The sequence below is a fragment of the Bubalus kerabau genome, chromosome 1 (assembly GCF_029407905.1).
Source record: "Bubalus kerabau isolate K-KA32 ecotype Philippines breed swamp buffalo chromosome 1, PCC_UOA_SB_1v2, whole genome shotgun sequence".
Lineage (NCBI taxonomy): Eukaryota > Metazoa > Chordata > Mammalia > Artiodactyla > Bovidae > Bubalus > Bubalus kerabau.
In genome coordinates, this window is record NC_073624.1 from 181,517,155 (window position 1) to 181,543,424 (window position 26,270).

General features: G+C 50.5%; 4 protein-coding genes across 11 annotated transcripts; 2 read left to right on the forward strand and 2 right to left on the reverse strand.

The window, feature by feature from the left end:
* Positions 1-742: 742 nt before the first annotated feature.
* Positions 743-1,049, reverse strand: GNG14 (G protein subunit gamma 14). The gene is made up of 2 exons (XM_055566569.1): positions 957-1,049; positions 743-868 (listed from the first exon to the last, which is right to left on the reverse strand). The coding sequence occupies exons 1-2, from the start codon at positions 1,047-1,049 to the stop codon at positions 743-745; spliced, it is 219 nt and encodes a 72-aa protein (XP_055422544.1).
* Positions 1,050-4,295: 3,246 nt separating this feature from the next.
* On the forward strand, positions 4,296-8,051 carry DHPS (deoxyhypusine synthase). 6 transcript variants are annotated; one of them, XM_055543509.1, is made up of 9 exons: positions 4,299-4,648; positions 5,225-5,389; positions 5,581-5,702; positions 5,790-5,886; positions 5,988-6,074; positions 6,504-6,609; positions 6,690-6,793; positions 7,620-7,745; positions 7,830-8,051. In XM_055543509.1, exons 1-9 carry the CDS (start codon positions 4,442-4,444, stop codon positions 7,923-7,925), a joined length of 1,110 nt encoding a protein of 369 aa, XP_055399484.1. In that variant the 5' UTR covers positions 4,299-4,441; the 3' UTR covers positions 7,926-8,051. The 6 variants fall into 6 exon arrangements, with proteins under 6 accessions (XP_055399499.1, XP_055399494.1, XP_055399484.1 ...); XM_055543525.1 differs by lacking the exon at positions 4,299-4,648 and adding an exon at positions 4,888-5,100; XM_055543536.1 differs by lacking the exon at positions 4,299-4,648 and adding an exon at positions 4,888-5,100 and having other exon boundaries at positions 5,229-5,389.
* WDR83 (WD repeat domain 83) lies at positions 7,937-12,170 on the reverse strand. Of its 3 annotated transcripts, none has more exons than XM_055543555.1 (9): positions 11,932-12,170; positions 11,732-11,852; positions 11,542-11,647; positions 11,238-11,286; positions 11,029-11,155; positions 9,623-9,690; positions 9,424-9,532; positions 9,225-9,339; positions 7,937-8,240 (listed from the first exon to the last, which is right to left on the reverse strand). In XM_055543555.1, the coding sequence occupies exons 1-9, from the start codon at positions 12,122-12,124 to the stop codon at positions 8,091-8,093; spliced, it is 1,038 nt and encodes a 345-aa protein (XP_055399530.1). In that variant the 5' UTR covers positions 12,125-12,170; the 3' UTR covers positions 7,937-8,090. The 3 variants fall into 3 exon arrangements, 1 of the variants encoding a protein (XP_055399530.1); XR_008701375.1 differs by having other exon boundaries at positions 8,104-8,240; positions 8,976-9,339; XR_008701377.1 differs by having other exon boundaries at positions 8,109-8,240; positions 8,981-9,339.
* Positions 12,171-12,316: 146 nt separating this feature from the next.
* WDR83OS (WD repeat domain 83 opposite strand) lies at positions 12,317-25,433 on the forward strand. The gene is made up of 4 exons (XM_055543577.1): positions 12,317-12,473; positions 24,369-24,474; positions 24,848-24,945; positions 25,040-25,433. Exons 1-4 carry the CDS (start codon positions 12,424-12,426, stop codon positions 25,104-25,106), a joined length of 321 nt encoding a protein of 106 aa, XP_055399552.1. The 5' UTR covers positions 12,317-12,423; the 3' UTR covers positions 25,107-25,433.
* The last annotated feature ends 837 nt before the right edge of the window (positions 25,434-26,270 follow it).

Consider the following 26,270-nt stretch of genomic DNA (forward strand, 5'->3'; position numbering starts at 1 on the left):
AGATGGGGCCTGAAAGCCTGGACGACAGCCACTGCTGTGTGTGTGTTTGTGGGGGGGGGGTGTTCTGGGTGCGCCTGCGCCTGCCCGGGTGCATTTCAGGGATCATGTGTGCCCGAATGTCCCCAGGGAGGCCAGTCAGGCTGTATATGTGCTTTGCTGTTGTTGTTTAGTTGCTCAGTCGTGTCCGACTGTTTGCGACCCCATGGACTGTAGCCCTCCAGGCTCCTCTGTCTATGGGATTTCCAGGCAAGAATACTGGAGTGGGTTGCCATTTCCTTCTTCAGGGGATCTTCCCAACCCAGGGATCGAGACTGTGTCTCCTGTGCTTTCTGTGAGGGAGAGGGAGACACTTGAGAAGTGGCACTTGTCTGTATGATGGTACCTGCGTGTGTGAACTGTGTGTGTGTGTGTGTGACACATGCTGATACGTAGATCGGGACTCTAACCCTGGGTGTTTGGGCAGTGGGACCGGGCATCTGCTAATGCTACCCCCTGGGCCATGGGGAGGGGGGCAGTCAGGGAAGGGGTAGGTGAGGGAGGGGCATGCTCCTCTATTCAGGGTCCAGGGTGTGCCTCTGTGGCCGTGACCCTGGCGTGGGCGAGGAGGGAGGCTGGGCCAGGCACACCCCACACCTGGTCCCTACAAACCCAAAGTCCACCACGGAAGCTTGGCCAAGCCATGCCCTGAGGAGCACTCACTTCATCTTTATTGAGGCCCCCTGGGTGGTCCGGGCTACAGGGTTCACAGGATGGCGCAGGGCTTCTTCTCCTTGAAGGGGTTGGTGGCAGCTGGGATGCCCACGAGAAACGGGTCGCTCTTGGCCTGCTCTGTGCAGAACTGCAGCAGGTCGGCAGCTGCCTTGGATACCTGCAGACCAACCCGGTTAGCCCGACCTGGGCTGGGCCGTCCACCTGCCCTGCTCTCTCAGACGCGCCCGCCTCACCCTGGTCCTCACCTTCACGCGGTCAATGCCCGCCTCCATCCGCAGCTGCTCCACGGCCCGGCGGGCTTGCCCAATGTCACTGCCAATGGTCACCTTGCTGGACATCTGAGGGAGGGTGAGCAGAGCCACAGGCAGCAGGCTGCACCCCAAACCCCAAGCTCCTGCCTCCTCCTATGTCCCTGGTGCCTGAGGCATGGGGGTGGCTGCTCCCCAACCCGTCAGGACCATGTACCTCAACTGAAGACTCTGGCTGACTCCTGGCTGCTCGGTCCTCCTCCTGCGGCCCCACTCTGGAGCCCTCCCCCAGCCCAGCCTCTCCAACACCGCCCCCCCATCCCCCACAATGCCTGCAGAGACTTTGAAGCCAGGACACTCACGGAGTGAAATGTCACTAGCGGCAACAGCAGCTGCCGAGGCCAAAGGGGTCCCTGCCCCAGGAGGCCCAGTGGCTGCTCTGTCATGTGTCACCTTTACTGGGGGAGTGTAGGGGCCCCGGGCTCTCACAGATCTGCTTGATCCCCTGCTAACTGGCTCCTTCTCTGACGTGAGGAGGCACAGCGTGAACCCTGGTTCAGGCGCAGCCCTGCCTCTCCTGTGTCTGTCTATACTCATGACCCAGGGTCCTTATCCACAGATGACTCAATTCACTTACTTACACTGATGGCTTCCCCTGTGTCCCAGCCCCTTCCCTGACCTCTGACCCGCATGAGGACCCTCCTCCCTCCTCGGTCCATCACCCCCACCTCTCAGTTGTCTCTCACCTAACCTGGCCAAAGTTGGACTCTGGATCCTCTCCCCCAACCCCAAACCTCCATCCCCCAAATTCACCACCATCCACCCAACTGCCCTGGTTCTGATCTTTAACTCCTTCATTCCTTTCTTCCAGTAGTCCTACATTTAATCCTTCATCAAGAGCCATCAGAACAACTTTCTTTGTTTTTAATTAATAATTTTTTATTGGAATAGTTGATTTACAATGCTGGATCAGTTTCTGCGCAGCAAAGTGAATCAGGTATACATACACATATATCCAGGTTTTTTTTTTTTTTTTAACATTCTCTTCCCATATAGGTCATTACAGAGTATTGAACAGAGCTCACCATGCAGTTTATAGATGAACTTTCAAATTAGGTTGTCAGACTGGTCACTTCTCCCCACCCTGTTGGTAGCATTGGGGTCCTGCCCCCCATCTCAGTTTGCCTGGACCAGTGCAGTTGTCTGGTCTCCCCTGCCCTGCACACCCTGACCCCATTCTACTCCAGTAAGTCAGCGGGATCTGTTAAATCACATTACAACATGGATGAAACTTGAAGACATTCTGCTAAGTGAGATAAACCAGTCACAAAATGACAGCTAATACATGATTCCCCTTATGTGAGGTAGGAGTAGTCGAATCCCAGAAAGCAGAATGCCAGTTGCTGAGGAGAAAGGGGGATGGGGAGTTGTGTTTAATGGGTACAAAGTTTCAGTTTGGGAAGATGCAAGAGTTCTTGAGATGAATGGAGGTAACGGTTGTATAACAATGTAAAGGTACTTAATGCTTCTGAACTGTGGACTTAAACATGGTTACAGTGGGAGACTTCCCTGTGGTCCAGTAGCTAAGACTCCACATTCCCAATGCAGGGGGCCTGGGTTCAATCCCAGGGAACTAGATCCCTCCTGCCATGACTAAAGATACAACATGTTGCAAGTAAGACCCAGTGCAGTCAAATAAGTATCTTTTAAAGAAGAGACAGACTACAGAGCTTTCTTTCTTAAAAAAAAAAAAAAAAAAAGTTACAATGTTAACTTCATGTTATGTGTATTCTACCACAGTTTTATAAATTGGAGAAAAAAAATCAGTTTTTCATTTTAAAAACTCTCCTATGGTTTCTCAGCCCCTGAGAATAAAACCCACCCTCCTTACTACAGCCCACAGGGCCCTGCCTGGTCTGGCACCTTCTGTCCTCTCTGAATCCTTTTCAATCCCTCCTTCATTCTTCACGGATCACCTTGACCTCTTCGTGTGTGTTTCATCCATTTTTGCTGAGATCCCAATGTGTGCCCAGCACTGCACAGAGTGAAGAGAACAGCAGTGAAACCAGACAAGATCCTGCCTTCACAGAGCTGGATGGCAGGGAGGGATGAACAGCAGCAAACAGAATGTATCATGCACTGTGAAAAATAAAAGCAAGGTAAGAGCAAGAGCGGGTGGTCAGGGCAGGCCTCTTGGAGGAGGTGACATTTGGATTGAGGCCCAGAGGAGGAGCTGGGGAAGCAGGTGTTCCAGGCAGAGAGAGCAGCAAGCGCATTGCCCCTTGGTCAGGAAAGAGCTTATTGGGCTCTAGAACAGTCAGGTTAGTGGAGCTGGAGAAAAGTGAGTGCGGCCAAGTGGTAGGGGATGAGGGTAGGCAAGTCAGTGCCTTTTTAGGCCACAGGGAAGAGCCCGAGTATTACTCTTACTGGGAAGCCACAATAAGAGGGTTTTTCTTTAAAAAATTATTTATTATTTTTGGCTGTGCTGGAATATTTCTACCTCATTGCTACCCGGTCTCTGGGTACTCTTCATTGTGGTGTGGAGGCTTCTCATTTTGGTGGCTTCTTGCAAAGCATGGGCTCTAGGGCACGTGGGTTTCAGTAGTTGTGGCTCCCAGGCTCAATATTGTGGCACATGGGCTTAGTTGCTCGGAGGCATGTGGCATCTTTCCGACCCAGGTGTCAAACCCGTGTCTCCTGCATTGGCAGATGAATTCTTTACCACTGAGCCACCAGGGAAGCACACAGTATATAGTGCAGACTCCATAAATTGTAGAGTGAGTGATTACAGGGGTCTCACTGGACTAAACCCTATGCATGGTTAGGAGGACCCATGAGATCATAGACCCCCACCCTCTAGCATCTCACAGGCTCGCTAGAGGGAAAGAGATGTCAGCCCTGGATCCCACAGGAGATCCCTTACCCAGAGGAAAGTCAAGGAAGACTTCTCAGAGGATATGGCAGCTCAGCTGCCAGAGACAGAAGACCAGGGGTTATGCTGCATATGGAGGCTCAGGAGACTTGCAAGACACGAACAGCAATCACTGTTCCAATTTGACGAGAGACTCTCCGAGGCACAAACTGTCTGATACCTCCTGGTGATTCGAATTCCGTCTAACGGCAACGTTTGAGAAACCATTCTCTCTCTGAGAGGGTAGACACGAACCGGCAAGCTCCACGCAACGCGGTGGGTTTCCAGCAGGCGGCAGTAAAAGTAAAAATCATTCATCGGCGGCTGGGAACATACGGAATATAAATAATGGCTCCTCGCGGCTTCCGTATTACGGACTGTACAAGACAAGATGGCCGCACCCTTGATTCCGGGCGCGGCGGGTCATGTGATTACACAACTTCCGGCCCTCCCCAGGTTTTCCCCAGGCCTTGAGTCTCCTACTGAAGTGCGTGCCGGGGCCTAGAGCAGTTCGAGGCCGCCAGAGGGCTGGCCTGGGGCGGCTCTGACTTGAGAGTGCAGCTGCAGGACAATGGAGGGTCCCCAGGAGAGGGAGGCGCCCGCTGCGGCACTGGCCGCCGTGCTGAAGCACAGTTCGGCACTGCCGTTCGAGACCGCGCAGGTCCGGGGCTACGACTTCAACCGTGGCGTGGACTATCGCGCACTGCTAGAGGCTTTCAGCACCACTGGTTTCCAAGCCACCAACTTCGGGCGCGCGGTACAGCAAGTCAACGCCATGGTGAGGCCTGGGTGAGACTTCCTGGGCTGAGGGGGCGTGGCCTCCAGTAGCACCCTGCGGTAGCTGGGGGCGGGACTTCTTTGGGAGGTGTGTTCTTCGTCCAATAGTGGGAGAGAGTATGGAGCCCAGGAGTTTCTGTGCTGGGGAGTGGTTGGGACTGATTCTGGGGCGGGGCGGGGGCGGGGAGCGGGCGTTTTAGGTAACAGGTGAAAGTATTATGGAAGGGGCGGAGCCTGGGCTAAAGAGTGCTTTTGAGCGAGGAATTGGAGGAGGACCCTTACACCCGCCCGGACCTGAGCTTGGGTTTGCTTTTCCCGGTGGGGAGAGGGGTCGGCCCTGAAAAAGTGATGCTCTCGGATTCATGAAGAGAGGCAAAACCTAAGCATGTGACCTGAGACTTGGGCTGTGAACAGGGCAGAGCCTACACAGGGGTGTTCCTTCCCCTGTTCCAGGTAGAAGTGTTTCTCTGTCCCTGAGTGGGCAGAGCCTGGGCGGGGAGTCTGACACCAAAACCCGCCGCGGGTCCTTGGGGTGGAATTTGGGGCCAGAGGTTAACTCAACTCTGCCCTTACCTAGATAGAGAAGAAACTCGAGCCGCTATCCGAGGATGAAGACCAACATGCAGACCTGACCCAGAGCCGACGCCCACTCACCGGCTGCACCATTTTTCTGGGCTACACATCCAACCTCATCAGTTCAGGCATTCGTGAGACTATCCGTTACCTCGTGCAGCACAACATGGTGGGACCTGGTGGGGGTGTGGCCTTGGGCTCTCTGGGTCTTAATGGGCAATAAGGTTACTGGTCATTTAAGTGAGACAGGGAGATATGGGTCAGTTTTGTTTTGCAGCAGAGCTCCCCACAGGGGTCACTGGATCAGAGTTGGGAGTTAGGAGTTTTGCTTGGGGTAACTTCACTGCCTTGTGGCTGCAGGTGGACGTCTTGGTGACCACAGCTGGGGGTGTGGAGGAGGATTTCATCAAGTGCTTGGCGCCCACATACCTGGGCGAGTTCAGCCTCAGGGGGAAGGAGCTACGTGAGAACGGGATCAACAGGTGGGTGGGTGGGGGCTGAGCGGTGCTGGGTAAGGGAGGCAGGCTGAGGGTCCTGGGCCCTGATGCCTATCCACCTTCTGTCCCCAGGATTGGAAACCTGCTGGTGCCCAATGACAATTACTGCAAGTTTGAGGACTGGTTGATGCCCATTTTGGACCAGATGGTGCTGGAGCAGAACACAGAGGTGAGGCTGGAGCAACCTGGGGCTGGGGGAGGGTGCGTTTGCTGATGGCATGGTGGGTGTCAGGGGAGGCGCCGCTGCCTGAAGCCAATGTCTCCTCCTAGGGTGTGAAGTGGACACCTTCCAAGATGATCGCCCGGCTTGGCAAGGAGATAAACAACCCAGAGTCCGTGTATTACTGGGCCCAGAAGGTGAGGGACCGGCGGGGGCAAAGATGCCAGGCTTTGGCATGTGTTGTTTCATTTTCACAGCCACCTGGGTAGTTGGTACTAGTCTCCTCATTCCTGCTCCAACATAAGGAGCCTCAGAAACAGAGAAGTTAGACAGTTTGTCTGAGGTCCCACAGCTATTGACTGTGGATCTGGCATTCTGGCTCTACTCCTAGACTGCTGGGAAGCAGTTGGGCAATACTTAGCAGCTCCCATGGGGACTCTTGGAGGGCCCCATGCTCCTCAGAGGCTCCGGGGTCCAGCAATCAGAAAAACAAGAACTACCATTCTTCATGTGCCAGGCCCAAGTGAAGTTAAGCACCCTGCCCAGAATCAGGCAGAGAGGAAACACCTGCAGTCTGCCCCTACAGGGCTTAGATCTGGCCCCCCTCCTGTCTTGCTCTTTCCTAGAACCATATTCCTGTGTTGAGCCCAGCACTCACAGATGGCTCGCTGGGTGACATGATCTTCTTCCACTCCTATAAGAACCCAGGCCTGGTCCTGGACATTGTTGATGGTAAGATGTTGGGGCCCCAGAGGAGCAAGGGAGGAGGGCTGCCTGGGCCTGCGGTGGCCTGACTCAGCCCTCTCCCCCAGACCTCAGGCTCATCAACACACAGGCTATCTTCGCCAAGCGCACGGGGATGATCATCCTGGGTGGTGGCATGGTCAAGCACCACATCGCCAATGCCAACCTCATGGTGAGCAGGGATGCAGACTGTGTGGCCCCTAGTGGGGGGTGGTACTCATGCCTGCTGTGCAGACAGGCCTGTGTACTAGGCCCATGCCATGTGCTGGGAAACAGTTGTGGACTAGACAGGCCAAGATACCTGCCCTCCTGGAACTGATGTTCTAGTGGGGGAGATGAACAGCAAACCAGTGACAAGGTGACATGTACTGGCTACAAAGAAAAATCAGGGATGACGAGGAGAGGGCAGGAGAAAGGCATGCTATTCAGAAAAGGGAACGCTTCCTGGGAAGTGTGACCTGTGAGCAGAGGTTTTTCAGGGGCTGCTCTCATGAACCATGTGGTTAACTTAGGGAGTGGGCGTGAGATGAGTTTCTGGCAGGACTGGCCAGTGCAAAGGTTCTGAGGTGCCTGATGTAGGCACATCTTGGAGGCCATGAAGGGGAGAGTGAGAGGAGGTGAGGCCAGAGGTGACAGCCACAAAGTGCAAGGCCTTGAGGGCCACTCAGGTGCTCACAGGCACCTTCTGGCTGCTGTGTGGGGAACAAACAGTGGGACTGGGGTGGGAACCATAGAGAGGGAAGAGGTGCGGAAGTCTTCTCTAGAGTTGGTGGCAGATGTGGGTGGGCTCTTGCAACCTAGGTGAGTCTGGAGCAAAGCCGCCCACTGCCCAGCATCCCATGACACCCCCACTTGGCCCAGTTATTGACATGGAGCCCTTCCCTTGCAGTGAAGGCCACCAAGAGCTTCCTTTATCTGGGACACATCCCTGTGCCTTTAGCTAGTGTCCTGCCCTGGAGTCTGTCTGGCTGACCAGCCCATCCTGTCCCTCCCCACAGCGGAATGGCGCTGACTATGCCGTCTACATCAACACTGCCCAGGAGTTTGATGGCTCTGACTCAGGTGCCCGGCCGGATGAAGCTGTCTCATGGGGCAAGATCCGGATGGATGCACAGCCTGTCAAGGTGAGGGTCGGCCAGCCAGCTGGAGCACAGGGTCTCCTAGGCTGCAGCTGTGGATCCTCTGGCTCACCTGGGTTCCCTCCATAGGTCTATGCTGACGCCTCCTTGGTCTTCCCGCTGCTTGTAGCTGAAACCTTTGCCCAGAAGGTAGATGCCTTCACGCCCGAGAAGAATGAGGACTGAACGTTGGATGGTGCAGCCCCAGGGAGGCCTCACCCCCCCTCCTCTATTTATTAGTTTGCAGACCCAGCCCCTCCCCACTCCTTGGTCAGCAGCATGTCTAGAATAAATGATCTCAGTGGTCCTCCTTAGGCTGTGTCTCTGTCCTTGGCAGTGGGTCCCCTGGCTTCAGCCTGGGGCACCTTCAGCCTCGTAGGTCTCCTCCCGCCAGCACTGGATGCTGCCCCCCATGGCAGTCAGCAGGCAGGGCTCCGTGGGGTGGTAGGTCAGCGATTGCACCACACCGGGACCCACAGGCAGGGCCAGCGCCAGGGCACCCTGTGGAGCGAGGGGTGGGCAGTGGTCTTCAGTGTGTCTCCCTCCTCTTGGCCGCCTCTCCCCCGGTTTCCATTATAATGCTTCTAATTGCTTCCCAGACATTGCAAACTTAATCAGTCCCAAATTGAGCCCGTCAGTCAGTTGTCCTTCCAGGTGCTCAGGTCAGACACCTTGGATCTTCCTCTTACATCTCAAGTCCTTTTGTCAGTAAATCCTCTTGGCTCTGCCTTTAGACTGTGCCCAGAGATTGCCACCTGGGCTCCACCAGCCCACCTGACAGCCTTGATGCTCCCTCCTTTTATTACCCTGCAGTCAAGTCTCAACATATCGGGTTCCTCTCTCCACCTGCAAAATGTCCTTTCACGTGCCCTCCCTTGCAGGATGACTGCCAGTCTACTGGACCCTCGAGATGTAGGCAAAACCTTGGTGCCTTCTGAGTTCCCAAAGGGAGAGCTGGCTCCTCAACTCTCCAGGGCCCTCCAGTTCCTTCATCCTCTAAGGGGTTCTGTAGCCAAGCCCCAGCCCTGACCCCATGAAGTCTAGCTGGTCAGTTCCCATTCTGACGTCCCCACCAGGCTGAGACACATCAGGACAGAGCTTACAGGGCTCACGGGGGGAAATCACAGGGATGCTCAGACATGGCTCCGATTTCCTGAACAACTACAGCCCCATCTCACCTGGGGTGAGATGCCACCATCACCCTCCCTCCCCGAGGGTCAGTCCCAGCGGCCCCACCTGACCTGGATCCTGCTGCCGCCACTGCCATCCACAGCACTTCCATTTCCTGACCGATACATGGGCGCCACACCTCCAAGCTTTGGCATGTGCTGTGCTCTTTGCCAGGGCTGCCCTTCTTTCTTCATTCTCTCATTCCTTCTAGCCCCCAGTTCTAACAGAACACCCCCCGCCCCTTTCAGGCCTGAGGGTGACTCAGGTAAGGACAAGGCAGGCACCCCAGCGTGGAGTGGGGGTGGGGAGGCTCACTTCCACCAGGTCCCAGAAGAACACCTTCCCGTCCTCAGAGCAGCTGACCACATGTGTGTCGCGCTCGCTCAGGCAGCAGTCCAGCTTATACTCCTTGTTCTTATGGCCCGTGTACCTGGGGGTGAGTGGAGTCAGAGCGGGGGTTAGGGGCGGGCTTTACTGGGGGTGGGGAAGGGGCCCCACGCTCCTGAGGACTCACTCGCCCAGCAGCTCCCCTGTGTCCTTGTCCAGAAGCCGCAAGGTGGAGTCTAGGCTGGACACCAGGGTGCACTGGCCATCCCGGCTGAAGCAGATGCAGGTGATGGGGCCTGAGGGCAGGGGAGGGCAGGCATGTCAGGCTGGGTCCCCTGGGCTGTCCCCACCTTCCCTGCCTGCCCCCCAGCACCAGCCACACTCACTGCCCACGTAGTCTGAGAAGAGCTGCCCCATCCTCAAGTCATAGCGCCTCACCCGGCCATCTACGGAACTGCAAGACAGGGCGGCTGCAGCTGAAGCACTGCAGGGGCCTGTAGGTCTAGGGTGCCAGCTTTGATGTCCCTGTATCCTCTTCACCTGGCCAGGGGCCCAAGGGCAAGGCTAGCACCTATCCTTCCCAGTACCCTTCACTGCCACGTCATGCTTAGGATCGGCCACGGAAAACACACTGACGTGAACTCAAGAGTGGAATTCTGGGTCTTCCCATGTGGTCCAGTGGCTAAGACTCTGAGTTCTCAATGCAGGGGGCCTGGGTTCAATCCCTGGTCAGAGAACTAGATCCAACATGCTGCAACTAAGACCCGATGCAGCCAAATAAGTAAATTAAAAATAAATATTAAAAAAAAAAAAGTGGAATTCTGAGGCAACGGCTTTAAGACACAGACCCAAGGGCTAATCAAGTCCCATTCCATCTGTTTCTGCTTTCTACTGAGCTCCCTCTCTGGGCCAGACCCTGTGCAGAGACTTGGAACACAGCTGCTACCAAGCCAGGAGCACTTGCTGCCAAAGTGGAACCTCATGGACTGAGGGGCATCAGCTCCCAGGAGATGACATTGGAATTGAGGCTTGAGGCTGAGAAAGGAGCCAACCATGTTCAGTTCAAGGGGGGGATGTGTGGGAACTGGGTGGGCTGACAGGCCAAGCAGTCCAAACACCCCCAGTGGTGGGATCAGCACTCCCTCAGGTTGTGGGAACACTTGGGCAGCCCTGCATGGGAATTTTTTTTTTAATTGTCTCCTGCAGCTAGACTGTCAAATCTATGTAGGCAGGGGTTTTCCTTGTTTTTCTATCTTGTTCACTGCTGTATGCTCACTGACTAAAAATGGGACCTGTAGGAGGTGCTCAGATACACTCCAAGTAGTATAGAACAGTCCAGGTGGAGAAAGGGCAACTGCATGTTGGTCCCAGAGTGGAAGCATGTGTGGTATATTTAACAGAAATTAGCTGCAATACTTTGGCCACCTGATGCCAAGAGCCGACTCATTGGAAAACACACTGATGCTGGGAAAGATTGAGGGCAAAAGAAGGGTGCGACAGAGAGTGAGATGGTTGGATGGCATCACTGACTCAATGGACATGAGTTTGAGCAAACTCCAGAAGATAGTGAAGGACAGGGAAGCCTGGAGTGCTACAGTGCCTGGGGTCAAAAAGAGTTGGACACGACTTAGTGTCTGAACAACAACCACATAAAAGCTGAGAGCACAACAGAGACCAGACCATGCAGGGCCTTATGAGCACAATGAGGAGAGTAGATTTTTTAATCTAAGTACAGAGACAACTGTGAACCTCGGTGGCACCTGGCGAGCGACAAGGTCCTGGTCCCACTCACCCTGCGAGGACCTCATGGTCTGACACCTTCACGCTGGATATACCATCTCTGGCTTCGTCCAGTGTCTGTATTGGCTCAGGTTTCCGAGAGCGACAGTCCCAGCAGCGGATGGTGGAATCGATAGAGCCTGTAAGGCCAGCATGAAGGTGGATCAGGTTTAGAGGGTGGAGGCAGTCTCCTGGGCCCACCTGCCAAGGCCCTGGACTTACCAGACAGGATGACTGTGGCCTCTTCATTAAACTGTACTGTGTTCACCTTCTGCGAAACAGGAACTGCCGCTTAGAGGATGAGGACAAAAGCAGGGTTCCCAGTGCAAGTTAAAGCAAGGGAAAAAGGTTAAGGGTAAGGGAGATCAAAGAGTTGGGGAGAACTGCAAGGATGGGGCTTGATGAAGTGGGGGCCATGGGGAAGGATCCTTGCGCTGTAATTGCGGGGGGGGGGGCGCGGATCCCTGTTACCACCCACATGCTAATTAGATTTGCTTTAATGAGACCCCTTCTTGCTTGCACTCACCCCCGCGTGGCCCCGGAATTTCCGCACGACTTGCCCTGACGCCACATCCCACAGCACCACCGCCTTGTCCCCACCTCCAGAGCAAAGACTGCTGTTATCAAAGGAGCTAGAAGGCAGAGCACAGAATATTTAGCATCTACTTCTGTTCCTGGCCTCAGCGCCCCGATCCCGCCTTGGCCCCCCGGCTCACCCAGCCGCATCCAGCACCTCGTAGCCGTGGCCGCTGTACGTCCGCAGTAACGTCCCCCGCAGCGGGTTCCACAGCTTCAGGGTCTTGTCGCTGCCGCAAGTCAGACAGTAATTGCCATCCACTGGGGAACACCAGGGGGGGTTACTGGGCCGTCGACCTTAGGAGGCGGGAGGAGGACTCGGAAAGTTCAAGGCTCTCACCATTAAATCGCACAGCTCGAACCGCCCCCTGCCCGCAGTCCAACGTCTTCAACCGTTTCTGCGGCAGCTCGGGGCCCCGCGGTTTTGGCTCAGGGAAAGCCATCCCCCGGCTTCCCCTTCTCGCCACCTTACACGCGCCGGCACGGAAGCATTCCTTGCCCTGGGAGGGTGTAACCTTATTATTGTCCTCCATAGTCTACTTCCTACTTCTCACTTCCGGGTTCTACATTTAGGCTCTTTGGAAATAGTGTTGGAAACACTGAAACTTGTCTCCAGCTTCCTAGTTTCTTTTCCCACTTCTGGTCTTCTAGGAGCATTTTTGGCTTCTCCTAATTCTCTGTCCCCTGGCTGGGGGGAGTTCCGGTAACCGTCGATAGGAACGGAAGCGCGAGGGCTGAGAGTGTTACTCTAAAAACTATCCTGTGTTTCCAAGCTGGAAGCTGCCGGAAGCTGCGATTCCCGCAGCGGAAGAGGCGCGACTTCTGACTCGCTATGTCCGCGAACAATATGTCGGACCCACGGAGGCCCAACAAAGTGCTGAGGTGAGGTTCCTAGTTGTCATGGTGTTAAAAAAAGAAAAAAATTCAGCTTTAAATTTAAACGATATAATTGGCTTTACCAAATGATCATAAATTGGATAACATCCCATCTAGCAAGTAGAGGGGAGCGCTAAAGAGCTACAGAAAGGAAAATTATTTAAAGGTAGAACAAGGAAGTCATAAACAGAAAAAAGGATGATTTCAGATTATATTAGTTTCCTTTTGGGAAGAAAAGGGTCTTATTAGGTGGGGGTTACCTCATTTTCCTTTTGAAGGATGGAGAGGGGAGAGAGCCCATGTGACAGACTGCCTCATTGGTGCTGACCAGAAAATTCGTGACTGACCGATTAAGACTGCATTTCTGGAGAAAGTTGAAGCTTCTATTAGGTTAGATATTAAGCCCTGATTTGGTAGCTTGGCCAAGTACAAATTTTTGGATCTGTGGTATTCTTTTTAACAAATCTTCCCTCTCTTCCCTCCTCCCCGCTCCCAATCAGAGTCTGTCTAACTGAGAGACGTGATCAAAACTTAAGGCATGAGCGCACTCTCAGCTGCTACTCTGAGGTTCTCTCAGTTTTGTTGTTCTTTTGCATGCTATTCATAGTTAACCCCTGTGATAGTCACAGGTCCTTGCTGGCTTCAGGTTCACAGTCTCTGAGTTGGTTATTCTCTTGTTATTTTTCTGATGCTCTAGTCATAGGGAGATCTTTTGCTTGATGATTAGTGGCTGTGATTATGCATTTAAAGCTTTTGAGAGAATACAGTGCATTCAGTTTAGTTGCTCAGTCGTGTCCAACTCTTTGTGAGCTCATGGATTGCAACACCAGGCTTCCCTGTCCATCACCAACTCCCAGAGCTTGCTCAAACTCATGTCCATCCAGTTGGTGATGCCATCCAACTATCACATTCTCTGTCGTCCCCTTCTCCTCCTGCCTTCAGTCTTTCTCACCATCAGGGTCTTGTTCAATGAGTCAGTTCTTTGCATCAGGTGGCCAAAGTATTGGAGTTTCAGCTTCAGCATCAGTCCTTCCAATGAATATTCAGGACTGATTTCCTTTAGGATGGACTGGTTGGATCTCCTCGCAGTCCAAGGGGCTCTCAAGAGTCTTCTCCAACACCAGAGTTCAAAAGCATCAGTTCTTTGGCCCTCAGCTTTCTTTATGGTCCAACTCTCACATCCATACATGACTACTGGAAAAACGATAGATTTGACTAGAAGTAAACCATTACTTTGCCAGACCTCTGTTGGCCAAGTAATGTCTCTGCTTTTTAATATGCTGCCTAATTCAGTGCATTAAGGAGATTATTATGATTATAATAAGCAGGGTAATTAGCAATGTTTGGAGTGCACTTTGGAGCCATGCTCTCCAGGATTAAAACCAGGCAAAATCAAATACATGAAAGAGAGTTCCCACTGGAACTTCCCTGGTGGTGGGCTGGTTAGGACTTGGTGCTACCAGTGCAGTGAGCAAGGGTTTAATCCCTGGTTTAGAAAAAAAAAGAAAAAAAAATTCCCCTTGAAGGAGTTACCTTCTTGTGCCAGCTGGCTTGCTCAGTGATCTTATGTAATTGAGTTTCAGCTTCCCCAGAAGGAGTAATCCAGTGTAGCAGGTGGTGTTGACCACAGCATAGACACTCCTTGCTCAGCTAAAAGATAAACAAAGACTGTGTGTGAGTCGCTCAGTCGTGTCTGACTCTTTGCGACCCCATGGTCTGTCCATGGAATTCTCGAGGCAAGAATACTGGAATGGGTTGCCATTCTCTTCTCCAGGGGATCTTCCTGACCCAGGAATTGAACTGGGTCTCCTGCGTTGCAGGCAGATTCTTTACTGTCTGAGCTACCAGGTAAGCCCCTAATTAAGGGCTGTTCTGTTATAAAAGAACAACTTTGGCCAGAGAATCTAAGGATCTTTCTTGGGCTGATGGCCTTGCCAAAGGACATGAATCCTGAGTCATGAAATCCTTATCATTCTTTTTAACTTCATGATGTAAATCCAGGGGACTTGACCAATGAGGTGTCTTAGTTCCCTTGTGGAAAGTTAGGAGCCCAGTTTAGTAACCTAAGAGGCATTGCCCTCTGTGCACTGGCTGTCTAGGCATTCAGAGGCTGAAGGAGAATGATAGCCATTATGGACAAAGACAGACCCTATCAGGGCACAGACCATTTCCATTAGGGGGGTACTGTTAATGGATTCATTCACAGGGATTACTGCAGTTACCCATTCAAGCCAGATGTCAGTCAGGTTTTCAGCACATTTGGGAATAGATTCTCCCAGCCTGAAATATGAAGTGTTGCTCCAAACACCTTGCAAAATAGGTGCAGTTGGTGAGGTCTCTTAGTGAGTGGGGGCAGATCTGATCTAGATTATCATGAGAATGTGGAGAGCAAGTGCAGTGAGATTTACCAGTTAATTGTGTCTAATTGAGTATGTACGGTTATGATGGGAGAAAGGGAAAAACAAGGTATAGGTTGTTCTGGCTGTGAAAGTTGAATTGCATAAGAAACTTTCAGGGGGTTTGGTTGTAGTTTCCTGTGACATTGAGAATAGAAGGAAAAGCTGGTCACAAGGAGGACCAGGAGGTCTCTAGCATCATGGATAGATTGGAATTTTTTTGTTTTTGTTTTTGACTGTGCAATGTGGCATGCGAGATCTTAGTTCCCTGGTCAAGGATCGAACCCACTGTTCCTCGCATTGGTAGTACAGTCTTAACCACTGGACTGCCAGGGAAGTCTCAGATTGGAATTTTTATTTATTTCTTTCTTTTTGGCTGTGCTGGGGGGTCTTTGTTGCTGTGTGGGCTTTTCTCTAGTTGCCGCAAGTCGGGGCTCCTCTTGGTTGCAGTGCAAGGGCTTTTCATTGCAGTGACTTTCCTGTTGTGGAGCACAGGCTCTAGGCATGCGGACTTCAGTAGTTGGGGTTCCTGGGCTCAAGAGCCCAGGCTCATTAATTGTGGTCCATGGGCTTAGCTGCTCTGCGGCATGTGGAGATCTTCCTGGATCAGGGATTGGACCTGTGTGCCCTGCATTGTTAGGCAGATTCTTTACCACTGAGCTACCAGGAAAGCTCCCAGATTGGAATATTTAATGACAAATCCAGCGGTCTGAAAGCTTACTTTCCGCAGCAATGGCCGGGAGATAAGGGTGAGAACATCATCTTTCCAGGTGAAAATCATAGTAAAAAAAGAAAAAGGAAGAAGGGTTTCAGTCTAGTTAACATATGGTCTTGATTCGGTGTCTGGGACAGAAGCAGTGCACCTTGATGCCAGCTATTCTCTTCCTCGTCAGTTTGATTCAGAGGTCTCCAGCGTCTGTTTAGGACTGGATGTCTGGTGGAGCTTTCCTTAGCTGTGGGATGTGTACCCACAGCTCAGTGCCTTCTCGTTTTGCATCTTTGTCAGTGGTCAGGAGCACTTGGTAAGGTCCCTTCCCATGGGGCTTGAGGGCTGTTTTCCTCTGATGATGTTTTCAGAATACCCAGTCAGCAGGCTCCAGTCTGTGACCAATAATCCTTTGAGTTGGGATCTGGGAGGGCTTCTTAAACCTGTTAATGATAGCATAAGACGTGAAAGACTTATAGTAGCTGGTCCTATTAACGTTAGATAGCAAGGGATCAGCAGAAAGTTGTAGAGCAATGGACATTGGTCTACTGGTGACTGTTCCATGTGGAGTGAGTGTGTGTTTTCATAGAGGGTACTGGCAACAGTTGGCATGGCCAGAGGCAATACCTTAGGCCAAGGGAGTTCAGTAGTTTAAGCAGTTTAGAGGTTTTCGAGGATCCCATTAGTTCTCTCTACCTTGCCTGATGATAAGTGAAAAGGAGAGTGATAATTCCAAGGAGTCTGCAAGGTTTTCATTAAAGCTTGTACGATTTGCCCAGTGAAGTGGGTGCCTCAGTCCCTGAAGACTATGGAAGGTAGACCCCAAGTTGGAACCACATCTTCTCACAGTTTCCTTGCCATTGTGAGGGCATTAGCCTTGTGGCAAGGGAAGACTTCGGCCCATTAGGAAAGCATGTGTAGAGTAACAAGAACGTACTGATAACCCATACTGGGTGGTGGTTGGATAAAGTCCAGCAGTAGATGCTCAGAAGGTCCGGGGTGGGGAGGTCTGAGGCCTCTGGGAACACAGATAGTTTTTCCAGGATTGCAGGCCTGACAGGTCAAACATTGGTGGTAAACCGCTTTTGTGATTTTGTCTCCCCACCCATGTCTGTTCATCATTTGAGTCATTTTAAAATGCACTATGATGGGTGAAGGAATGCAAAAACTGAAAAATGAGATTTGTCAGGGAGCTGGGAAGAATCACGTGGCCATCTTGGATTTCCCATAGCCCTGAATGTTTATCTAATTTACAACCATTGTTTGCCCATCTTAATTTCTCTGTTCAGGAGCAGACTGATGTTACAAGGGCATCAAGATGGCCAGGGTCTGGCAATGAGAAGTCATGTTTTGCTGAGGCAGAATGGTCTTCATGTATCTGTGCCATAATATTTATTTATTTTTCCTGCTCTGTAAGCCAGATTTTAGTTCCCCAACCAGGGATTGAACCCAGGTCACCACAGGGAAAGTGCCGAGTCTTAACCACTGGGCCGCCAGGGAATTCTCAATGCCATGATATTTATAGATTCTGTTGCGGCTGTCTTTACATGAAACGTTAACTAGGGCATTTCCTGAACTCTGGTTCAGTCCTTTTAGTGTGAGTCTCAATTTTAATGACAGGTAATTTCTTACCTTCAGAAAGTAAGAGTAGTTTACTTGTTGCCTTTAAAAAAAATTTTTTTTTTAAAATTTATATTTTTGGCTGCCCTGGCTCTTCCTTGCTGCGCGCAGGCTTTCTCTAGTGCGGTGAGCAGAGGCTGCTCTCTGGTTGCTGTGCTCAGGTTCTTACTGTGGTGGCTTCTCTTGTTGCGGAGCACGGGCTCTAGAGCGTGGGCTCAGAGTTGTGGTGCACGGGCTTAGTTGCCCCACAGCATGTGGGATCTTCCAGGACCAGGGGTCCAACCCATGTCCCCTGCATTGGCAGGTGGATTCTTAACCGCTGGATCATGAGGGAAGTCCCTGTTGCCCATTTTTGATGGGGGCCCGGAGGACTTCAGAAAACCCCTTTGTTTCCATAACATCTCCAAATCATGGATGATCCTGAAGGCATACTGATTCTTGGTAAAAATATTAACAAGCCCTCTGGTAAGGGCTTTTTGGGCCACTTTCATTTATGGGAAGTTTCCTTTTCAAGTAATTCATAATGGTTAGTAATAGCATAATCAGTTTGGGAACAAGGTGTCCTTTCTTCATTTCCATTTTAGAGTATGGCCCATCAGCAAACAAGATTATATCAGGATGTTCTTACCTGACAGTTAAGGGGCTCATCTTTGTCAGTAGGGGTAGTGATGTAGCAAGTTAAAGGTGTTGCAACATTTAAGATGTTGCATAAGTGGAGGAAGCAAAAGGATCTCTTAGAAGGTTAATATGCCGGCACAGACACGTTGAGTCAATTCAGAGTTAAGAAGACCGGTTTTTTGTTTGTTTGACTTTTTAATACATTTGGGAGACCAGGAGATGCCCCCTCTGCATATATATATACACACACTTACTTACTTATTTATTTGGCTATTCCAAGTCTTAGTTGCAGCATACAGGATCTTTTAGTTTTGGCATGTGGGATCTAGTTCCTTCAACAAGGATTGAACCCAAGCTGCTTGCAGTGGGCCCACAGAGTCGTACTGGACCACCAGAGAAGTCCCAAGAGTTAAAAAGATTTTGGACAGTGTGAGGAGTCTATAAATGAATGCTGTTACCTCAGATTACATCTGCTGAAGCTTCTACTAACTTTGTAGTTGCAGCTGTAACCCAAGACAGTTGGTATAGGCACTGGCAACTGAATCCAGTTAAATGCTGTGAGAAGAAACAGGCTGTGTTTATTGCTATGCTCTTGTGTGAGCATTCCCAGGGCTTGGTTATTTCTTTCATGCACAAATAAAGTGAAAGGTCTTGAATAATTAGGTAGGTCTAGGGCTGGTGGTTCTTATAGCACTTTTTTTACCCTTCAGAAAAGCCTACTTATGTATATCTTCCTTAGAAAGGGGCTCAGGGACTAGAAGTTTAGTAAGGTCATTGGGTGGGGAAACGAATAGGGAAAAATTAGGAGCCCGTAGTCTACAGTAGCCAATCAAGTCTAGAAATCCACATAGCTGTCACTTAGTTGTAGGCCTAGGAAATTCTTGGATTAGCCTGATCCTTGTTGGGTTCCTTCAGCACTAGGTAATGAACATTATCTACAGATAACTGTTAATTTTCCCTTGGAGAGTTTATGTTCCTTTTGTCAACTGAAATAATAACCAACCTATAATAAGAATTTTATCTAAGCCAAATGGAGGCCTATGGCCCAGGAAACACAGATTCAAAAGCACTTGAATTGTTTTGCCGGACTACAGTATGGCAGAGGCTTATTCAGGCAAAAACTGCAGTTACATAACTTGTTTGTCAAGAATTATAATTGGAACTTCCCTGGTGGTCCAGTGGTTAAGACTGTGCTTCCACTGCAAGGGGCATGGGTTCTATCCCTGGTCAGGAAGTTCTGCATGCCTGCAGATACGGTCAAAAAAAAAAAGGAATATAATTAGAGTCGGCAAGATATATGGGTGCTTGTTAAGCAAGGATTCGTTGGGGTCTGAAGTGACTGTATAGTTACAAGGGGAGATGTTGAGACCACAAGGTTGCAGAATAACTGGTGGTGTGGTTAAATTTGATACAGTTCAGAAAATTCAGGTCCTCACTGATGCATTAACATGGCTACCCGGCTCCATTTGGATGCCTGAAGCACAGTTCTGTCTTGTCCGAACAAAGAACAAACATCAGACACAATGGGTACATTGCTTCAGGGTTTCAAGAGACAGATTAGCACATACACAGCAAGACAGCATGACCTTAGGTCAGGGAAGGGAACCTCATATTCAAAGGAATTGGTACATTGGTATTGTGGGGATAAGGTGAAAGAACATTTATCTCCTCTTCAAAGTGGACATTCTGCACAGTCTGATAACTGCACTTTTTTTTTTTTTGGTCTGTTTAATGGTTAAAGCAGATGTCTGTCTGAGAGGCCACAAGACTGTCTGTTCTAATGAGCATAAAGTTTAAGCCCAGTCATGTCTTAGCTAGGATGACTTCTCCATACCACAGTATGAAAAGTTCTTCCATCACTTTTCAGCAGATAAATGGAATCTTTTATGGATGTGTCTTTGGTTACTGAGCACAGCAAGCAGTCATCCACCTGTTGTGAAAGAGCTCATTTCCTGGGGACTGGTGGGTCCTTACATCTTGACAGAGCACTTGGGAGAAATCAGAAGGGGCCTCAGTGAACCCTTGAGGCATGAGTGTCCAGGCTTACTGCTAATTGTTCCAAGTTAAGGCAGGTGGACATCAGCTGTTGGAATCTATAGGGATACTGCAAAAGGCTGAAAAAGATCCACAACAGTGTTTTGAGCCTGCTGGAATTTATGACAAAATGGTGTTCCAGGTTTGGGACAACTGGGAAGGGGGAAATAACATTGCTAATAACCCTTGAGTCCTGCTTGTTGTTTAGTTGCTCAGTCTGGTCCAACTCCTTGTAACCCCATGGACTGTAGCTTGCTAGACTTCTCTGTCCATGGGGTTTCCCAGGCAAGCATACTGGCTGCTAAGTCACTTCAATCATGTCCGACTCTGTGCAACCCCATAGACGGTGCCCCACCAGGCTCCACTGTCCCTGGGATTCTCCAGGCAAGAACAGTGGAGTGGGTTGCCATTTCCTTCTCCAATGCATGAAAGTGAAAAGTGAAAGTGAAGTTGCTCAGTCATGTCCGACTCTTAGTGACCCCATGGGCTGCAGCCTACCAGGCTCCTCTGTCTATGGGATTTTCCAGGCAAGAGTACTGGAATGGGTTGCCATTGCCTTCTCCAGGGGACCTTCCTGACCTAGGGATTGAACCTGTGTCTCCTGCATTGCAGGTGAATTCTTTACTGCTGAGCTTCCAGAAGCTCCTGAGGGAAGGGATAAATCAGGAGATTGGGACTGACACATACACGCTGGTATATATAAAATAGATAACTAAGAAGGACCTACTATGTAGCTCAGAAAATTCTACTCAGTGCTCTGTAAAGACCTATATGGGAAAAGAATCAAAAGAAGAGTGGCTATATGAACATGTATAACTGATTCACTTTGCTGGACACCTGAAATAACACAGCATTGTAAATCAACTATACTCCCTATAAAAATTAAAAAGCAAAAGAAACTTTCCCCTGGGGCTGGAGTGGGGGGAGGCTCTTAAGTTATGGACAAGTCACCATCCTCAACCATTAGGTTTCCAGACTGGCAGGATCTGCATGTTGTGGTGGCTTCTATAGGGCGTGCCTAATTAGCCCTGGGACATTAGGTCTTCTGTTGTGGGTGTGTGGCTTTGTGTGGCTTTAGGCTTCAGAGGATATTGATGTAATTGAGGGAGAGGTTTAGTTATGTGTCTCTGAATCTTTATAAGCTCTGTATTTTTTATTCTTCCAATGTCAATATTAGAAATAACGCACAGAGGATTTCCCTGGTGGTCCAGGATTTCGATTCCTGGTCCAGGAAGATCCTGAATGCCGCAGGGCAACTAAACCCGTGCACTGTAACTACCGAGCTGGAGCTCTAGAGCCTGCGCTCTGCAACAAGAGAAACCACCGAAACTAGAATAGTCCCAGCTTGCCGCAACTAGAGAAAGCCCATGTGCAGCAATGTAGATTTGGTGCAGCCCAAAAGAAAGAAAGTACCCAGAGATTTTGAGACACCTCAATTAAATTCAGGGACTTTTGTTGGAATTCTTCCTCTCTGTCAAGGACAGATTGTAAGAACATAAAAGATCTGGTTCACGTTGTTCAGGAAATTTTAAGGTGGAGTCCCCATTGGAAACAAAATGTCTTAGCCCTTTTAATTTAGAAAGGAGAGCTCTACCTAAATAGATCGACTGGGGCTACGTCACATAGTGAAAAAAGAATGTTTTTCAGTCAGAAGTCCCAGAGTCATTTGTACTGGTTGAGGTAGAAATTCTCTCTGAACTTTTGTTAGATTCTTCCAGTTAGGAAACCTCTTTTTCATTCTGAGGGAGTTGTCATCTTAAGGGAATGGGGTGAAAACATAGCTCCAGACTGCATGGAGATCAAACCAGTCAATCCTAAAGGAAATCAACCCTGAATATTCATTGGAAGGACTGTTGCTGAAGCTCCATTCCTTTGGCCACCTGATGCAAAGAGCCAACTCATTGGAAAAGACCCTGATGCTGGGAAAGATTGAAGACAAAAGGAGAAAGGGGTGGCAGAGGATGAGATGGTTGGATAGCATCATCGACTCAATGGACATGGATTTGAGTAAACTGGGTGATAGTGAAAGACAGGTGAGCCTGGTATGCTGCAGTCCATGAGATCACGAGGAGTCAGACACGACTTAGTGACTGAACAGCATCATCTCAGGAAAACACGTGAAAGTCTCAGCACATAGCTTGGCTGTGAGGGACCAAAGGAAGGCCTGCAATCTTGAGAATTCCTGCTGAAGAGGGAACAAGCAGTGTGAGGCAGGTGCATTCAGAGAGAAGGTCTGACAGAGTCACAGAACTGAACAACAACAATAAGTATCAACGAGAATTTGATAAGGTTTCCCATTAGATTTAATTTTATTTTCCCCTTGGCTGTTTAAGGGGATTACAGATAACAGCTTACCAGAGAATCCCTCGGAATACTGAGGAGACAGATACGGGGGCACTTGAGTTGAAGAATTTGCATAAGACCTTTGAGGACAATCTTTTTTCCAGTGTCCCAGTTGATTACATTCGAGACATTGGTCCTTGGGCCAGCGTTTTGCTGGTGGAGCCCTAGGAGGCCATTATTTTAGCTCTCTGGTCTTGGAGCTGTTGTAACTGTAAGACCAACAACTTGGAGAATTTTTGCTTGTGGTCTTACTCGAAGGTCGTTTCAAAGTGCTCAGCTGTGGTCATTGGCTCCATCAGCCTGGTGGTCTCTTATCCTCTCTTCTGTATTTAATCAATCCACTAATCTCAGGAGATAATCTGTGAGCAAACAGGACCCCTAGAGCAGGTTAGGTGACTATCACATGGAACCGAAGCACCATAGGAGGAGGGCTTCCAAGCAAGTGTCTTAAAGTCGGTCAGATTCACCTTTCTTTGTTTTGCATCTTTGAATAACAGACCAGTCAGTAGGGGTAGGGAAGATTCTAGCAACGGTTTATAAAAGGTCTGTTGCTTTTTAAAAATTTTATTTATTTATGGTTGTGTTGGGTCTTCGTTGCTTTGTGCAGGCTTTCACTAGTTGCAGCGAGCAGGAGCTGCTCTATGCAGACTTCTCGTTGCAGTGGCTTCCCTTGTTGCGGAGCACAGGCTCTAGGCATATGGGCTTCAGCAGTTGCAGCACGCAGGCTTGGTAGTTGCAGCTCGTAGGCTCTAGAGTTCGGGCTCAGAGGTTGTGGTGCACAGGTTAGTTGCTCCACAGCACATGGAATCTTCCCAGACCAGAGATGGAACCCGTGTTCTTTGCATTGACGGGTGGGTTCTTACCCACTGTGCTATCAGGGAAGTGCAGTTGCTGTTTTGCAAGCTTTGTCTGGTTGAGGACTCTTTTTTTTTTTGGCTATGCCCCATGGAATGCAGGCTCTTAGTTCGCCAACCAGGGATAGAACCCGAGACCCCTGCAGTGGAAGCTTGGAGACTTAAACCACTGGACCGCCAGGGAAGTCCTGAAACCCTCACTTTCAAGGGCAGTCTTGTCTCAGGGAGACCTTCCCCATGACAGCCATAGTAATTCTAGGTTGTTTTATAGATATTTACAGCTTCTGAGATTATAGTTCTTGGTCATAAAAATAAGCAGGTGTGCCAATGGGTAGACTTATTAAAGGACATGGTGGGGTCAGAGATGCTCCCATCTCTCTTGGCTGGCCTTTATCTACACAAAGGAAGACAGACAGACATGAATACTGTAACACTGCAGCCATAACCAGCTACTGTGGCCTGGCCAAGAAAAAGGCCCTGTGCACACACCATCACTGACTGCCTACGTGGAACCTGGGGCTGGAGAAAGGCTTGAACCAGGAGTAGACCCTACATGGGGACTGTGGGCTGATTCCAAACAAATGGGGAACTGCAGACCAAACCGCCAGCACGTCCCAACAAGGAATCTGGGAACAGAACCAAGGGCCTGGGGTTTCCAGCCAAATGAGGAACTGTAGTCAGAACCACCAGCAGCTCCCAACATGGAACTAGTGGTTCCAGACAAATGGGGAACTGGCTGGAAAGCCAATTAGGTCGGGAGCATGACACAAAGAGAGCAGAGTTCAGAACTGAGAGGAACTTACCCATGGCCTCCAGATCCAGCGAGAAAGACTGTGAACTCAGAAGGGGATTCATGGTACCCCTCCTTGTGTTCCTTGTTGTTCCTGAATGTCAGAGGTTCACTTTGGATCCTGTTGCTGCTACCAAATCTCTTGAAAAACAAAATTCACCTGAGTAAATTCTAAAGGTCTAATTGGCTTTATTGAAGGATTCATGAATCTGGCAACATCTCGTCTAACAAGTAGAGGGGAGCGTTAAAGGCCTATAGAAACGGAAAGGTTTTTAAAGGTAGGGCAAGGAAGTCATAAACAGAAAAAAGGATGATTACAATGTCAGAGACTACATTTCTGGAGGAGGCTGACGCTCCATTCAGGCTAGGTAGTAAGCCCCAGTTTAGTGGCATGGCCTAGCATAAATGACTCCATTTTGGACCTGTGGTTTTATTTTTAACAATGGGGATGGGTCTCAGATTGTGGGTTGGAGGCCCAGGGAAGCATCTGCCCACCCTAGGGGCAGAAGTCGAGTGCCCCTGACCCTGAGCCTGCCGCAGGTACAAGCCCCCACCGAGCGAGTGTAACCCAGCCCTGGATGATCCGACACCAGACTACATGAACCTGCTCGGCATGATCTTCAGCATGTGCGGCCTCATGCTCAAGGTGGGCAGGGCTCGGGTGATGCTAAGTGGAGAAAGCCAGAGCTGTCGTGAAGCCAGAGGTCCGGGTCAGGATGGGCACATTGGATGTTGGTCTGAGGCTTTAAGGCAACTTGGTGAGGTCCTTAGGGTGATGGGGGATGTCAAGGGCCAGGCTTCTTAGGCCTGAGGGGACATGGTGGGGTCAGAGATGCAGTTCAGGGAGTAGGACCTGAACTTGGGTACCTGAGGTTAGCTTTGGGAGGCTGAGACTGAGGGACTCCTGGGGATCAAGGCTGGAGCTGCAACAGGTGAAACTGGGATTGGAACTGGTGGGAGAATGGCTCATTGGGGTGCCTCTCACTGACCTAACCCATCTGTCCACCCACCTCTTCCAGCTGAAGTGGTGTGCTTGGGTCGCTGTCTACTGCTCCTTCATCAGCTTTGCCAACTCCCGGAGCTCTGAGGACACGAAGCAGATGATGAGTAGCTTCATGTGAGGCTGGGTCTGGGGAGGGAGGGACTCCAGGGGGAGGGGTGGGAGTTCCCCCACCTCTCCATCCTGGACTGACACCTCTCTCCCATCTCAGGCTGTCTATCTCTGCCGTGGTGATGTCATATCTGCAGAACCCTCAGCCCATGACGCCCCCCTGGTGATGTCAGCCTAGAGGGGTCAAGTCCTGGGCCTCTCTAGCCACCTTGCCCTAGGCCTCACCTGTGGCTGCTCAGCCTCCTGCCGTCAGCTGTGGTGCTGGGCTTCCCTCGGCGAGGCAGTCTCTGGGTCTGCAGCTGGACAGAGGGAACCTGGCCCTAACTCTGGGATCTCAGCTGCTGGAGCAGAGAGAGGAATCCCCTGGCCCTAACCTCCGACCCCCACCTTTTCCTACCCTGCCTGCTCCCAGGGGAGACGCTATCCGTGTTTCTAGGTGTACCCACTCATTTTCTTGTTGAAACCCGTTAATAAAGTTTTGCATTCTGGCTGTTCTCTGCGACCTCTCTCTCCTGTGCATGGGGGCTGTTTGTCCTAATAGAGGGAAGGGCTCCACCTTCCCACTCAGTCAGGCCTGGGGTGGGGCCCCAGTCTGGAGCCTTTTGGTTAGTTCATTTGCTTATTTCGCAAGACTCATGCCTTAAGCCAGCTGCCAGAGACTAAACAGTGATGTCTGCCCTCTGACAACTCAGAAGATAGCTCTGCTGATCTAAGGAATTTGGGCTTTGGTTTTCTCAGATGAGTGAGGGTAATGTCAGCACATCGGATGGACTGGTAGGGACTGGGGAAGGTAGGAAGTTTTCCCCTACCTGTCAGGTTCTCACTGCTCACCAGAGGACACTGGTATCTCTTGAACAAGGCTGGAGGTCTCCCCTCCCCAGCACTGTAAGGGTAATTCCTTTATTTAACGTCTCAATCCATAGGACAAAACAGAGCCCCCATTAACCTCAGCTCTTAGCCAACCTAGGTCCTTTGCAAACCATAGCCCTGAAGGTCGATGGAATACCCTAGAATCCTAGGCAATACTCTACCTCCAAGGCAAACTTAGCATCCGCGGGAAAATCTGAGACTTAGGCGCCGGTGGTGGTGGTGGTGGGGGGCACACTATAGGGCACTCCGGTCACATAGAGGCCACAAGACGCTAAAGGCTCCACTGGCCAAAGCAGCACCCTGAGGGTGTGACGCGCCAGTGCCTTCTTTCGCTCCTAAAGCCCCCAGCTGTACCCAGAGCTACCGCATTGGTCTCGTGATGGACGTGGTCACGCCTCGGGCACGCCCCCGCCTGTGCCCATTGGCCAGGTCGCGTTCTGGAGGCGGAGCATTTACTCGGC

What these genes read in the sequence shown, in the direction of transcription:
- GNG14 (XM_055566569.1), bottom strand. Translation starts at nt 1,049, where the DNA reads ATGTCCAGCAAGGTGACCATTGGCAGTGACATTGGGCAAGCCCGCCGG. An exon ending in CGGGCATTGACCGCGTGAAG is followed by an intron (nt 869 to 956) that starts GTGAGGACCAGG and finishes GTTGGTCTGCAG; the next exon opens with GTATCCAAGGCAGCTGCCGA.
- DHPS (XM_055543509.1), top strand. Translation starts at nt 4,442, where the DNA reads ATGGAGGGTCCCCAGGAGAGGGAGGCGCCCGCTGCGGCACTGGCCGCC. An exon ending in TCGCCAATGCCAACCTCATG is followed by an intron (nt 6,794 to 7,619) that starts GTGAGCAGGGAT and finishes CCCTCCCCACAG; the next exon opens with CGGAATGGCGCTGACTATGC. An exon ending in TGGATGCACAGCCTGTCAAG is followed by an intron (nt 7,746 to 7,829) that starts GTGAGGGTCGGC and finishes TTCCCTCCATAG; the next exon opens with GTCTATGCTGACGCCTCCTT.
- WDR83 (XM_055543555.1), bottom strand. Translation starts at nt 12,124, where the DNA reads ATGGAGGACAATAATAAGGTTACACCCTCCCAGGGCAAGGAATGCTTC. An exon ending in GGCCACAGTCATCCTGTCTG is followed by an intron (nt 11,156 to 11,237) that starts GTAAGTCCAGGG and finishes CTGGCCTTACAG; the next exon opens with GCTCTATCGATTCCACCATC. An exon ending in CTTCTCAGACTACGTGGGCA is followed by an intron (nt 9,533 to 9,622) that starts GTGAGTGTGGCT and finishes CCCTGCCCTCAG; the next exon opens with GCCCCATCACCTGCATCTGC.
- WDR83OS (XM_055543577.1), top strand. Translation starts at nt 12,424, where the DNA reads ATGTCCGCGAACAATATGTCGGACCCACGGAGGCCCAACAAAGTGCTG. An exon ending in AGGCCCAACAAAGTGCTGAG is followed by an intron (nt 12,474 to 24,368) that starts GTGAGGTTCCTA and finishes AGCCTGCCGCAG; the next exon opens with GTACAAGCCCCCACCGAGCG. An exon ending in CAGATGATGAGTAGCTTCAT is followed by an intron (nt 24,946 to 25,039) that starts GTGAGGCTGGGT and finishes CTCCCATCTCAG; the next exon opens with GCTGTCTATCTCTGCCGTGG.